Source organism: Alosa alosa, chromosome 7 (genome assembly GCF_017589495.1).
Source record: "Alosa alosa isolate M-15738 ecotype Scorff River chromosome 7, AALO_Geno_1.1, whole genome shotgun sequence".
NCBI classification, from domain to species: domain Eukaryota; kingdom Metazoa; phylum Chordata; class Actinopteri; order Clupeiformes; family Clupeidae; genus Alosa; species Alosa alosa.
Genome location: NC_063195.1, coordinates 28333963 through 28348962, shown reverse-complemented (window position 1 = coordinate 28348962; position 15000 = coordinate 28333963). Strand labels below are relative to the sequence as shown.

General features: G+C 44.6%; 1 protein-coding gene and 1 long non-coding RNA gene across 2 annotated transcripts in view; one reads left to right on the top strand and one right to left on the bottom strand.

Annotated features, from left to right (window-relative positions):
• LOC125297043 (voltage-dependent calcium channel gamma-2 subunit-like) overlaps positions 1-15000 on the top strand; it is a 58633-nt gene that overhangs the window by 35811 nt on the left and 7822 nt on the right. Inside the window, 1 exon segment of the mRNA XM_048247188.1 lies at positions 2884-2967. Coding sequence (XP_048103145.1) covers positions 2884-2967 — 84 coding nt within the window.
• LOC125297047 overlaps positions 13467-15000 on the bottom strand; it is a 3443-nt gene continuing 1909 nt past the window's right edge. The window contains exon 3 of the long non-coding RNA XR_007193928.1: positions 13467-13549. This is a non-coding gene — a long non-coding RNA (uncharacterized LOC125297047). The remainder of the gene's footprint in view (positions 13550-15000) is intronic.

Sequence of the window (15000 nt, the reverse complement as noted above, 5' to 3'; positions counted from 1 at the left end):
CACACACACACACACACACACACACACACACACACACACAGTGTTATAATAATGCACCTCAGATAGTTCCTCTCAGGACGTAAACAGCTCTCAGTATGAGCAGCTTTACACAGCAGTGGAGAGGGTACAGAACGTCAGGATGGGAGGGCTATGACAGTGGAGGCTGATACTCTTTTAACAAGTTCAGCTACCTTATGGTGTTATGATGGGATACATTTGTCGTTGGTGTTATATCGCGTCGTCGTCGTGCCTTTGCGTGTGCATCTTGTGATGTGTGCATCTTTATTTATGTGTGTGTGTGTTTACCTGTAGCTTTCATTCAGACCACATTTTTGTGTCTCTGGCAATATGATAGGGACAAACACACACACTTGCTCAGTGTGTGTGTGTGTGTGTGTGTGTGTGTGTGTGTGTGTGTTTGGCAGCCTAATGTAGTTCCTGGCTGGCTGACTATCACTGTCAGATTGTTCCAGATTTGATTTCCACAGACATTGTTCCAGTGGGCTTCATGATGAAACAGGCCTGAGGTTTTTGTGCTCCGTAGTCCCTCTGTAGTTAAGTAGAGGCCTTTAATCACACGCTCCACAGATCGCCAGAGCACTCCTGGAGAAAGTCACTGGACACGTCCTTTATCAGAGAGGCTGTCAGAGGGGGATGAGACTCGTTGGAGCACTTTCTCTAATGCAGGCCCAATTCCCAGTTCTGTCTCTCTCTCTCTCACTCTCTCTCTCTCATATACATGCACAGTAGATACACACACAAACATTGTCAGATACTCACATAAATTATTCCTCACACACTCAAAGCACTGTATGCTAATATCTGTTTAGGTAAAGGTATGGGAATTCATGTATGAATCATAACAAAGTGATGATACAGAAAGTGTGCATATGGCATTTGTGCCTGCCTGCCTGCGTTGGTGTGTGTGTGTGTGTGTGTGTGTGTGTGTGTGTGTCTGCCCTGGCATACGTGCGTGTGCGCATGTGTGTGTGCAGCAAGTTTTGGAGTCAAACAGGAACTCAACGTGACCTCAATCAAGCGGGCACTGAGACAGGTGCCCGGGGCACAGAGTGTGCAGGCCAAAGAGAGAGAGAGAGAGAGAGAGAGATGCACCCAGAGACGTGCTCAACACGGAAGCCTAACGCACCACACGCTATAGAGGCCTATGTCTCACTCGGATACCTCATAGCCAAACATACTCAAGTCTTACATTTATAGAATACTCAAGAATAACACTCACAGCCAAGCATACTCAAGTCTAACATGTATAGCCAATCATACTCAAGTCTAACATTTAAAAACAAGCATACTCAAGTCTAACACTTGTAACCAAGCGTACTCAAGTCTAACACTCATAACCAAACATACTCAAGTCTAACATTTATAGCCAAGCATACTCAACTATAACACTCATAGCTAAGCATACTCAAGTCTAACACTCATAACCAAGCATACTCAAGTCTAACACTCATATAGCAGCCTAATCAATTATAGCGCTCGTAACAGCATGATGAGTGTGGTTAACACGGCATAATTGAGTAGAAAGCTTGTGACACATCATACTCAAATATAAGTGTCCTCAACTCACTCTCTCAAATATAACACCCACTTGTGACACACCATAGACAAATATAAGTGTCCTCAACACAGTTTTCTCAAATATAACACTCACTTATGACATAGCATACTTAAATAGAAGTGTCTTTAACACAGTCTCTCAAATATAACACTCACTTGTGACACAGCATACTTAAATATAAGTGTCCTCAATGCAGCGTTCTCAAATATTGCACCCGTGACCCAGCATACCCAGTACTCGAATATAACACTCGTCACATAGCACACTCAAATGTAACACTCTTAACCCAGCTTACCTGAAATTAAAGTGTCCTTAACACGCAACGCATTTGGGCATGTTATCAAAGTGTGTGTGTGTGTGCGAATGTGTGTGCGTGTGTGTGTTTGTGTTTCTGTGTGTGTCAACTGGCGGCACGGTCCAGGTGTTAGAGGCCTTGAATAGGAGGGAATGGTTTGGATGCTTATAAGGCATACAGAGGTCTTGGAATTACAAACATGCAGACTGTGGGATCCTCTGAGAAATATTACCAAGTAAGCAAGAGATACACAGAAATCAATCAGATAAACAGTCACGGAGATGAGATGGTGTTGTGTTGTTTGGCTTCTGTACTTGTTTTGTGAGTGAGTAATTTGATTTACAATTTTTATTATGTGTGTGTGTGTGTGTGTGTGTGTGTGTGTGTGTGTGTGTGTGTGTGTGTGTGTGTGTGTGTGTGTGTGTGTGTGTGTGTGTGTGTGTGTGTGTGTGTGTGTGTGTGTGGCTTTGGACCTGTGTTGATTTGCTCATGATAATCTTGGTGTGTGGCATACATATCCTCAGCTCCCTCATCATTCCTCTTGGCAGTTCACCTTGGTGACATGTCAACATGTTCATCCTCAGTACCGATTCGAACCACGGTGGCCAGGAAAGACCAAAAAGGACACGTTGTATGCAGTGGCTGTACAAGTCGTGCCTGTTTTGTTCTTGCGTTTGAAAGACATGAAGAGATTGCCTCTGAAATGGGCTCTCGACTGACACAGAAGTCTGCTCTGATTGTGCGCGCTGTCGTGACACTCTGAACATGACGATGAGTCATTTTTAGGTAAAGGCTGTGCTACATAAGCAGTGACTCTCCTGCTCGCTCTCAGCATTATGTAATTACCTGTCTGCATCTCTCTCTCTCTTTCTCTCTCTCTCTCTCTCTCCCTCCCTCTCCCCCCCTCTCTCTATCTGTCCCCCGTCTATGTTTAACACACACACACACACACACACACACACACACACACACACAGTTTATCTAAGTTGTTCTCCCTCTCTGATTGCAGGTAACTTTAAAGGGATGTGTAAACAGATAGACCACTTCCCTGAAGACACAGACTACCAAGCAGATGGTGCAGAGTACTTCCTGCGTAAGTCCTCTTTCTCTCTATGTGTGAGTGTGTGTGTATATATATGTGTGTATATATATTATTTTCACATTTCTGTGTGTGTTTTGGTTTGAGTTCATTGCAAGACCTTGCACTGGAACACGGAGGAGTGAAGCGGTGGAGGTTGGGGGTGAAGGAACACCAGAGTGGAGAGGAAAGAGAGTAGAAGAGTGTAGTGGAAGAAGAGGAGAGGAGGGAGAAGGGAGGAGAGGAGAAGGGTGAAAAGAGGAGAAGAGAGGAGAGGAGAAGAAGGTTGACGGCCTAGACTGAGCCCGACAGTTTGCCAATTAGGACGCTCACTTCTATAAATACTAGAGCCGGCCCGGCCCCTCCTATATGGGTCAAGTCTCTGCCATCCTCCAAACCACCAGCCCTCATATATCCAGCCCTTATATCACCAGTCCACTCTACACCACCAGCTCTCATATCACCAGTCCACTCTACACCACCAGCATATCACCAGTCCTCATATCACCAGTCCTCATGTCCTCATATCACCAGTCCTCATATCACCAGCTCTCATATCACCAGCTCTCATATCACCAGTCCTCATATCCAGGGTGCGACTTGTGTAAAAACCAGAGGGGGGGGATGATTTTGAATAAGTTTGTAACCCCCACCCCAAAAAAAATGAACGAACGATTCATAGCCTAGCAATGTCATGGCTAATAATAGCCTATATAATTATTGCCACCTTTGTAACATTTTAGTTTTAGTTTACCGTGGTGTATGACTTTAAACAGCGAGTGTGCTTGGTATGATGATCAGCTCCTCTAATGCAGGGTAGGACTACGTTTTGACAAGCATACAAATTCACCTTGTTCTTGCCCCATCTGAAATGACTTCTCTACTTTTGCTGCCTCCATCCTTTATGTATTTGTTGTGTAAAAAAACGTTGTATATGATGGCACTGAAGTCTTAAGTTAGTGAATTGGCTAACAGTGTTAGTTGGTAACCAAATAGCCTACACATTAAGCTACAGCTGCATAGGCTCGTGCATTCTCTCTCCTGCTGATTTGCGTTCAGTAGCCAAGTGCGTAATATTGCAAAAGTTGAAAAAATAAATGTGTTTATTGTAGCCTACAGAAAATAAATAGCCTACTATCGTACTGTCAGTTATTGTCTACAGTGCAGTGAAGAGTTTGGAGAGTAAAGTTATAGGGCAACTTGAAGTTTTATGAAAATAATTTACGAACCAGAACATAAAGACCATGAAGCTTCTATTTCTTGCAGCTGTTTAAAATAGAATTCAATGGATTTTCAACAAATAATTTTGAAATGAATGGGTACAATGTTAGCATTGTTAGACAAAATGAATGGTATAAAAAATATGGCTTCCACTGCATCCATATTGCAGTACCCTCTGTACCAACACACTCACAGTTAACACGGTCAAACCTAATCGGCACTCAGCTCAGCTGTGGATTCTAGTCAGTGTGTGTGTGTGTGTGTGCGCGAGTGTGTGTGTGTGTGCCACACAGCTCTGTCTCGCTCTCGCTCACAGCCCTACTTCCGAGAATCGCCTGACCCCCCTCCATGCCCTCTGCATTGTTTCCATGGCGACCCTGCGGTGGAGTGGGCGTTGCGCGGCGCACTCAGACAAGAGGCTTGTTGTGACTGGCCTGGCGACACTCATTAGGTCCGGGCGCTTGTTTCGGTCCACGCCGTCGTGTTTGCCAAACCGTCTGGCATGACGGTGGCTGTAGTGGGCGCTGGACCAATGGCTCGCAGACCAAATTAGGCAGTGTTCCATGCGTTGTAGTTTGGGTAAGGGGTGACCAAATTAGGCAGTGTTCCATGTGTTGTAGTTTGGGTAAGTATAGTATATATACTCTTTTGATCCCGTGAGGGAAATTTGGTCTCTGCATTTATCCCAATCCGTGAATTAGTGAAACACACTGCACACAGTGAACACACAGTGAGGTGAAGCACACACTAATCCCGGCGCAGTGAGCTGCCTGCAACAACAGCGGCGCTCGGGGAGCAGTGAGAGGTTAGGTGCCTTGCTCAAGGGCACTTCAGCCGTGGCCTACCGGTCGGGGTTCGAACCGGCAACCCTCCGGTTACAAGTCCGAAGCGCTAACCAGTAGGCCACGGCTGCCCCAAGGGGTGACCAAATTAGGCAGTGTTCCATGCGTTGTAGTTTGGGTAAGGGGTGACCAAATTAGGCAGTGTTCCATGCGTTGTAGTTTGGGTAAGGGGTGACCAAATTAGGCAGTGTTCCATGCGTTGTAGTTTGGGTAAGGGGTGACCAAATTAGGCAGTGTTCCATCGTTGTAATTTGGGTAAGGGGTGACCAAATTAGGCAGTGTTCCATGCGTTGTAGTTTGGGTAAGGGGTGACCAAATTAGGCAGTGTCCCATGCGTTGTAATTTGGGTAAGGGGTGACCAAATTAGGCAGTGTGGTGACCAAACTAGGCAGTGTTCCATGCGTTGTAGTTTGGGTAAGGGGTGACCAAATTAGGCAGTGTCCCATGAGTTGTAGTTTGGGTAAGGGGTGACCAAATTAGGCAGTGTTCCATCGTTGTAGTTTGGGTAAGGGGTGACCAAATTAGGCAGTGTCCCATGAGTTGTAGTTTGGGTAAGGGGTGACCAAATTAGGCAGTGTCCCATGCGTTGTAGTTTGGGTAAGGGGTGACCAAATTAGGCAGTGTTCCATGCGTTGTAGTTTGGGTAAGGGGTGACCAAATTAGGCAGTGTTCCATGCGTTGTAGTTTGGGTAAGGGGTGACCAAATTAGGCAGTGTTCCATGCGTTGTAGTTTGGGTAAGGGGTGACCAAATTAGGCAGTGTTCCATGCGTTGTAGTTTGGGTAAGGGGTGACCCAAATTAGGCAGTGTTCCATGTCGTTGTAGTTTGGGTAAGGGGTGACCAAATTAGGCAGTGTTCCATCGTTGTAGTTTGGGTAAGGGGTGACCAAATTAGGCAGTGTTCCATGCGTTGTAGTTTGGGTAAGGGGTGACCAAATTAGGCAGTGTTCCATGCGTTGTAGTTTGGGTAAGGAGCGTTTGTGCGCTTTTCTCGCCTATTATTCTATATTCTGTTATATAGAATTCTATTATATTCTATAGATAATTAGTCAAATGATATTCGATTAATTTCCTTTGCATTCATTTTTACATACAATTTAAAATATTATACTTTCTTAACAGGCACATTTGTGTGAGTGTGTGTGTGCGTGTGTGCGTGCGTGTGAGTGTGTGTGTGTTTTCTGGCACCTGTGTCTGTATAATCATGCATGACAATATACCGTATAGATCTGTGTGTGTGTGTGTGTGTGTGTGTGTGTGTGTGTGTGTGTGTGTGTGTGTGTGTGTGTGTGTGTGTGTAAGAATTGTACAGCCTCCTCTGCCACCCTCTTGCTGCTGCTGCTGCTGCTGCTGCTGCTGTTACATAAGGGGAATTAACCATTCTGCCCCAGCGCCACAGGGCTTGGAGTTCACACCACTGCACTGAGAAAGGGAGAGAGAGAGAGAGAGAGAGAGAGAGAGAGAGAGAGAGAGAGTGTGATGGGGGTGGTGAGAGAGAAGAGAAGAAAGGGAAAGAAAAGAAAAATAGAAGAGGAAGACTGAGGAGTGAGCAAGAGAGCTCTGTGTGATTGAACGGCTGAGAAATAGAGAACTGGATCCAGAGTGGGAAAAGATAGATCAATGAGAGAGAGAGAGAGAGAGAGAGAGGGGGGTGAAAAGAGAAGTGAAAGTGAGTGAGACGTCAGAGGGTTGAATGTGAACTGTGATTAGTGTGGATCTGTTGGCGTGGGACAACACAGAGGAGCAGATGCACGACGTCAGCGCAAACAGCGCCTTTGCCGCTCCGCGGGACAGGCATACTGGGCCTTGCCATATCACAGGGCATTTACAAAGCTCTCACTTCATCAGGCAAACAGTGCTCATCAGCGCCCATCGGCGCCCTCCTAACCTCATTTGGGGTGCCCACCCTCGAACGGTGTAACTCAATCACAAGTAGAGCTGAATGGAGCCAATCGACATCATTCTAAAGGAATGAAAAGTTTGGCCACCATGAAATACAGTAATACAAAACACATAAACATAAGATGATGATAATGCAGAGAAAAGATCATGCAGAGCCAGTAGTTCTACTCCATTTTTTAGAAAGAATGCTCAAATGATTTGCCCACGCAGACTATGACGGTTTTTAAAGTCTAGCAGGCATAGGGAGGTAGCAGACGTGAAGGTAAGGCATTAGAAAGGCAAACAAAAGGTTGCTTTTGGCATGATACAAAGAAGCAAAAGTGGTGCACTGAATACTGATGATGTTGTTTCTGAAAGTTGCTTTCTGATGCATTTAACCCCAATTTGAATTACACCAGCTTTGAAATACAAAACAGCGATAATAATATTTGAAATATGTTTATGTAAAATGTGTTATTATGTTTGTGGTACTTATAATGTAATAACAATTTATAGATTTGTTATTATAATAATTTTGGATTACATTTGTGGAATTATTATGTTTAAAAAGTCCAGATCTGTATTACCTTTGCGGGTGTTAAAAGGCGCACGTAGTGAGCCAGTGAGGCCTGTAACAGATGTTAAAGCGTTGGCCCATCAGGCCCAGAGTTCTGTCTGGTGGTGAGGCAACACGAAGAGCAGTTGCTGTGTGTGGAGGATCCCAGCATGGCATTAGTGCAGGTGCCTCATTAGCAACGTGGTCAATAGACAGAGATTCATCTCCTTTAGAAAGCACTTTGTTAATTCACTATTGAAAAACAGCAGGCATTACACATTGGATGGCACACATATTAACTTATTATGAACTACAATAATAGTTCATAGTACACTCTCTTGGTGATCACTACAGGTATTTATATGCATATATAAAATATATATACAATGTACATACTGTATAATGTATAGTATGTATGGCACTATGTAATGCCGTAATAATGAGATTTGCATTCTAATGTGTATGTCTGTATATTTATCTATTTAAGTGTACATACTGTATGTGTTCTTGTTTGGAGTGTGTGTGTGTGTGTGTGTGTGTGTGTGTGTGTGTGTGTGTGTGTGTGTGTGTTTTGGAGTGTCTTTGAGTTAGTTTGTGTCTGTGTGCACTTGGTGTTTATGTCCAAGATCAAGTTGATGATCCTTGTAATAGGATTAGATATGGCCAAAGCCTTTAGCATTGACCAAAACAGGCATGACCTCTACCAATCCTACCCCTCAAACACATGCATGCTCAGTTACACACACTCGTACACTTGCACAAAGACACACACACACACACACACACACACACACACACACACACACACACACACACACACACACACACACACACACACACACACACACACACACACACCCACCCACAAACACCCACACACACACACACAAACAAATGCACAGACATACTGTATACACACACACACACACACACACAAAAGCACACTCCTCCATCCTGAAATCAATAGTGTTTGGCCTGATTCAGAGACTGCTTTCTCCTGTTACTGGGGAGTCGATTCCCACTGGAGTGAGTGATGTCACTAAGGACAGTGAAGTCATCCATGTGAATGATGTCATGCTGTTTGTCGGCCTACTGGGCACCAGCACGTCTATGATGTCAGCCACAGGCCCCAGAGACCTCAGGCCGAGTTCCTCAAGACGATCACAGCCATGCTCATATTTACTGTAACAGTACATCCTTACTATGTGATATACCTTTTAAATGCAAATAGCATATTTTTTCCTAAAAGAAAAGCTGTTCTAGTATCAAAGCACTAGTGTGATCTACCAAAATCTGACAAAACTGTAATTTCTTCAGCTCGCTTGCAACGCTTCCATCCTGAATGGAACTCAAAGTGTAATATACGGTACTCTCCTGCCATATCATATCTACATCATATCTATACTCTCCTGCCATATCATATCTACATCATATCTATTCTGTACTCTCCTGCCATATCATATCTACATCATATCTACATCATATTTATACTCTCCTGTCATATCATATCTACATCATATCTATACTCTCCTGTCATATCATATCTACATCATATCTATTCTATACTCTCCTGTCATATCATATCTACATCATATCTATTCTATAGTCTCCTGTCATATCATATCTACATCATAACTACATGTGACGCGAGCATTAGCGATAAAATCCGTTTAATTACATCGTTTTCAATTGGAGTGACCTAACTGTATTCCTCTGAGTATTAATGATGTTTTCTAAACAAAGTTCGGGAGAAGCCTGTAGGGATGATTGACAGCAATTAACTCACCTGTCTTCCGCCGCCAGGGTATTTAAGCCGGCCTCTTTATCCGCGGCGCTCGCAAAATGATCCCTCCTCCTCCCCCTACTCCTCCATTTCACTGATAGCTCAGTTTCTCATCCTTCTTACACAGGGAGTGCAAGCAGCCTTCGCTTTATTGTGATCTCAGCTTCAGGCATTCCAGGACCACGGCCAGCTACCATGCCAAACACGCGCTTAGCTTATACACTCAGCATAGCAGTCATACCGATGGGTGAACTAGTGAACAGAGTGGAGTAGGGATGTAAAGAAATATAAGGCCGAAAAGGCCGACCTTAAATGTCATCTTATAGTAACCACGCTGAGAGGAAAGTGATCCATGTTTTCACACAGTTAAAGGTGAGGTCCGCAACTCTACTCCCAAATACTTTTGGTCCGACAGTGAATTGCTTGTCATGGTCCAGTGGCTGTCCATTTCTTTGTTTACACACTGAAGAACTGTTGGTGTTCATGCACAGTCTGATAGGCTGTTGCATTTTGCAAAACCAAATCACGAGCTGCATGTTTCAGTGCCTTACCCATCTCCCCCTGGTCTCACCTGTCAGCCGCTGTGAAAACACTAGGAGCACAAACTTCCAACACACACACGCGCAGGCACACTACAGATATTTGTTGTATGTCACTTTGTTAGTATGTCACTTTGTGATTGTCTGCCTGTTTCTTTATCTGCTTTTGGCTGTTGTGTTTCCCAGGACTTGGGTAAGCTGGAATGTTGAGTGTGTAGTAATATGGTGCAGACTTTTGTAGTTTTTAACCACTGCATATTGTAACTTAATCTTGACCATAGGTTTCGGAATTTGATACATAATCAGGCCAAATTTGATATAGAGAAAATATTAAATAACAACATGCAGTGGTTACAAACTACACAAGCCTGCGCCACAATACTAGTCCCTCATCATTCCAGCTTACCCAGGTCTGGTTAGACGCAACCTGCATTTCGCTGTCTCTGTGCTTGTACTCTGCACAATGACAACAAAGTTGAATCTAATCTATTTATTGCACAGTTGTGAGGTTTTGACACTCCTCTCCATTTAGTGTATGCTAGTGTGTGTGTGTGTGTGTGTGTGTGTGTGTGTGTGTGTGTGTGTGTGTGTGTGTGCGTGTTTTTTTTGTGTGTGTGTGTGTGTGTGTGTGTGTGTGTGTGTGTGTTGTGTGTGTGTGTGTGTGTGTGTGTGTGTGTGTGTGTGTGTTTTTTTAATGGATTTTCAGCCAACACTGTGACCCAAGTTTCAGACAGCAAATGGTCCGTCTTCTGTGCTTGATTTTGGCTGTGTGTGTGTGTATACTGTATGTGTGTGTACTGTATGTGTATACTGTATGTGTGTGTACATGTGTACATGCGTGTGTGTCTGTGTGTGTGTGCTGATTGTGAAAACTCACAATGTTTTGCTGCCTATACTGTGGTTGTGGTAATCAATACCTTTTGATTGTCCTCCACCCTGCCTCCAACACCACCCTCCCCCTCTCTCTTTCTCTCTCTCTCCTTTTTTCACTTCTTCCACCTCCCTCACTATCATCCCTTTCTCTTTCTCTCTCTTCCTCTCCTTCTCTTGCTGTAGCTCTGTATCTCTGTCTTTTTTTGGTATCTTACTCCTATCCCCCACCCCCATTTTCTCTCTCTCTCTCTCTCTCTCTCTCTCTCTCTCTCCTCCATCTCTCTGTGTTCTCTTCCCTCGCTCCTTCTCTGGCAGTAGCGAGTACAATTACATAAAAGCCAGATGTCATTCTGGAGTGTTGGGTTGCGTCTTGGCCAGCGATCCCCTTCTCCACCTCTCTGCTGTGTTTTGATGTCAACTGTTTTAATGCAATTTACCGTTTTTAAAATCCTCTTCTTTGATCTGCTCATTTGTAAAGCACATTGAATTGCTATTACTAGTATTGTGCTATAGTACAAAGCAACTTGCCTTGTCTTTTCTGATATGCAAGACATCTACGGCTTGTCTTATAGTTGTTTCTGTGGTTTTGAAAGTGTAGATCAGAGAGACATTATGAATACTGTAACAAAGAGACAGGGACATTTGGACACAACTGCAATTTCATGTGGTCAATCGACAGACAGGTCCACCTCTATAGTCCCCCCATGTGGCTGTAGAGTGATGTGAAAGCAGGCCAGGTTTTCAGCAGTTGGTCTGCTCACACCATCAACATGGCTTGACTGTGCGTAGTGTGGTTTCAGCATTTTCGGGGCAAAATGTTCCCTACACGGTGCACGTCACAGTTGGTGCGCAAAGCAGAGCATGCGGCCTACAGTTGTTTGTGTGTGGGCAGTGTGTGTGTGTGTGTGTGTGTGTGTGTGTGTGTGTGTGTGTGTGTGTGTGTGTGTGTGTGTTCCCTTTGCGTGTCACCTTTGTGTCTTCCTCTCCAGATGGGTGCACTGTGCTGTGGTTGATGTTTTTATTTTTAAATACCTTTTTGATGCGCCGCTGCCTTTAGCTGAGCGGCCGGCTGACTTCACTCGACTCTTGTAGCGACCTCCTCAGTGGGCGGTAGGTGAAGGCGCGGCCCTAATATTTAGCAGAAGGCACTGAGGTGAGGGGAGTAGGGGGTGGGGGGGTGGGGGGCGATTGGGGGGCTTTGAACTGGCACATGGGCGCAGGGGCGAAGCCAGTGAAGTTTTGAAATGCCAGCACCTGCTCCCCCCCTTTCCTACTTGTGCCCACTGACACAGGGCATTGTGTGTGGGGCCATGGTGATGTAGGCACCATCGACTGTGTGGTTTATTTATTTGTTTGTTTATTTATTTATTTGTTTATTTATTTATTAAGGGTCGGGGGGGAGTGAGCAAATGTATGGAAGGGGGCTAAAAGCTAAAAGTGTGTGAAGTGTGTGTGTAAAATTGAGAGAGAGAAAAAGTTAAGAGAGAGAAGGAGTGTGTGTGTGTAGTGGAGGAATGGTGAGCTTTGGTCAGGACATGTCTTGTGATGGACAACAGAGGGTAAGAGGGTAAGCCAGTGGTTCTTAAACTGGGGGTCAGGACCCCCAGGGGGGTTGCCAAAAATATTGGAGGAGTCGCAACGCCAAATGATTTGCAGTCTGGATTAGACATTTTCTAAAGGTTTTTAATCAAAGGCTGTCATTGACATAATGCCTTTGGGGATGGCATATCCTACCTATGAGAGAAGACATTTTCTGCCTCTACTTCCAATCGCAACATTCTCGAAACCAAATTCTCGCAACATTCTCGAAACCAAATTCTACCGGTTAGAAAGAAAGCGGTCGCGAGACTTGGCCCATGTTTTTTTTGAGGGGGGTCGCCAGACAAAAAGTTTAAGAACCACTGGGGTAAGCCCAGTCAGTATCAGCAGCATGTGTTTGACCCAGAACCTCTGGTCTGAGTCTGTTCGTCCTCAGTATGCTGCTCTGCATGTTCTGTAGTTGACCACAGTTACTATACCAGTCAGTATGACATTAGTGTTTTCTGCTGGTCAGACAGCGGTGTGCGCCCTAGCGGATGTGGTGGGTAATGCACCAGGTGTTGTCCCTCTGCTGCTCTTGGTCAGGAGGTCATCTCAAGCAGTTTGTGGCGCAGCAGGATGTTCAGGAGGCTGTTGCGGGTTTGGTCAGGGAGCTGGAGTGGCCATCAGGAGATGGGGTGACCATGCCGTGGCCATCAGGAGATGAGGTGACAATGCCATAGCTATCAGGAGATGGGGTGACCATGCCATAGCTATCAGGAGATGGGGTGACCATGCAGTGGCCCGTGGCGCTCTCATGTCTGACGTGCCGATGCGGATTCTGGTCATCTCTCCTCTCCTGAGAGGTTCTGGTTGGTCGGTTGCAGCTCGTGTTGGCTCTCGTGGGCTCCTCTGCCTTTGCTCTCACTCAGTGGTTTGAAGTCGGCCGTCTTCCCTCTCTCACTTCCTGCAGGAATTCATATACATGTTTTAGTTGCCCAGTGAGCAATATTTAAAAAGGTCCTCCATCTCTTTTTTCTCTCTCTCTCTCTCTCTCTCTCTCTCTCTCTCTCTCTCTCTTGCTCTGCTTTTTTCTCTCTCTCTTAAAAACATGCACAAAGAGACACACAAGTATGCTCACACATACCCTCATGCACTCATGTATGTGTGTGTGTGTGTGTGTGTGTGTGTGTGTGTGTGTGTGTGTGTGTGTGTGTCGCCATTGTGTTTGCTCATACTTGATTTGGGTTGTAAGCCTTATGTTCCTCCAGGCTAGTGCAGTGCTGCCTCCATTTGAATTCCATTTGAATCCTCCATCAGAGCATTAGCTAGTGTTCAAAGAGCGCTAGTGAACAAAGAGCCTGAATGGACACGGCCTGTAGAGACTATGGGAGGGAGCGGAGGAGAGAGAGGGAAGGAGGGAGAGAGAGAAGGAGAGAGGGAGAAGAGAAGAGAGAGGGAGAGAAAGAGAGGAGAAAGAAAGAGAGAGGGAGAAGAGGAGAGAGAGAGGGAAGGAGGGAGAGGAGGGAAAGAGAGAGGGAGAGGAGGAGGGAAAGAGAAAAGGAGGAAAGAAATGTTAGAAAAGAGAGAGCTGATGGGCAGACTATCTCTCCATTTCCCCTGTACTCTCTGCACGGTCTCCACACCATGGTTAAACATTTCCCTTTTAAAATCAGGAGTAAAGACTTACAAGAGCCTCTGTGCTGTGCAGATGTAGTAGGTTGCATTTTAGATTTTCATTTTGCTAGAAGCTAGCGTCATTTGTTTCTGTCGTGTCAATAGAATGACCTTGCCTTCTGCACTGCAAAAACTGCTTATCTAACACAATCTAACCAAGTGTTATTAATCTTATATCAAGATAAAAAATACTAGTTGGTATTGTTTTCAGTTTTCAGTACCTAGCACTTTCTCATGAAATCATTTGACTTCATTTAAGAAAAGTTTGACTTATTTTAAGACATCTCATCCTGAAAACAAGCAAATTTGTCTGCCAGTGCATTAAGCAAATTTGTCTGCCAGTGCGTTGAGTAAATTTGTCTTGATAAGACTCCTTAAAATAAGTCAAGGTCTTCTTAAATTAAGTCAAAATGATCTTACGGGAGAAGGCACTAGGTAAGTCTCTAGGTAAGGCACTAGGTAAGTCTCTTCATACTAAAAACAATACCAAATAGATTCTTTGATCTTAATAGAAGAGTATTAACACTTGGTTAGATTTCATTTTTTGCAGTGTGGTTTTACAATACTGATAAAATACTGATAAAAATGCATTTCCTCATTTTCCCGAACCCATTGACAATTCCTCTAAAGGCTTGTGAGTAACATTGTGTGTGTGCGTGTGTGTATGTGTGCCAAGAGTATTAGAGAACTCTATGAGAGTGAGTTTGTGTGTGTGTGTATGTGTGTGAGATAAAGTGAGTGTGTGCATGTGTGTGTGTGTGTGTGTGTGTGTGTGTGTGTGTGTGTGTGTGTGTGTGTGTGTGTGTGTGTGTGAGTGAGTGATACCATGTGCATATTGGTGACGAGAGGTTCATCCAGTGGGCATACAGGGCCCAGAATGGCACCGCATGCATTAAAGTGCCAAACTGCAGAAAGGGCTGACCTCAAAAAGCTGGCACGCAACCATGTGTGTGTTTGTGTGTGTGTGTGTGTGTGTGTGTGTGTGTGAATTTGAAAAAGAGACAGTGTGCTTTTGTATCTGTGTTTATTGGTATTGGTAGGTTTATATGGATATGATTTCAAGTGAGTGCATTCAGGATTGTTGTGTGTGTGTGTGCAACTGTGCATGTATGTGTGATTACATACAGTATATGCATACCATGTATGAGTGTGTGTGTGT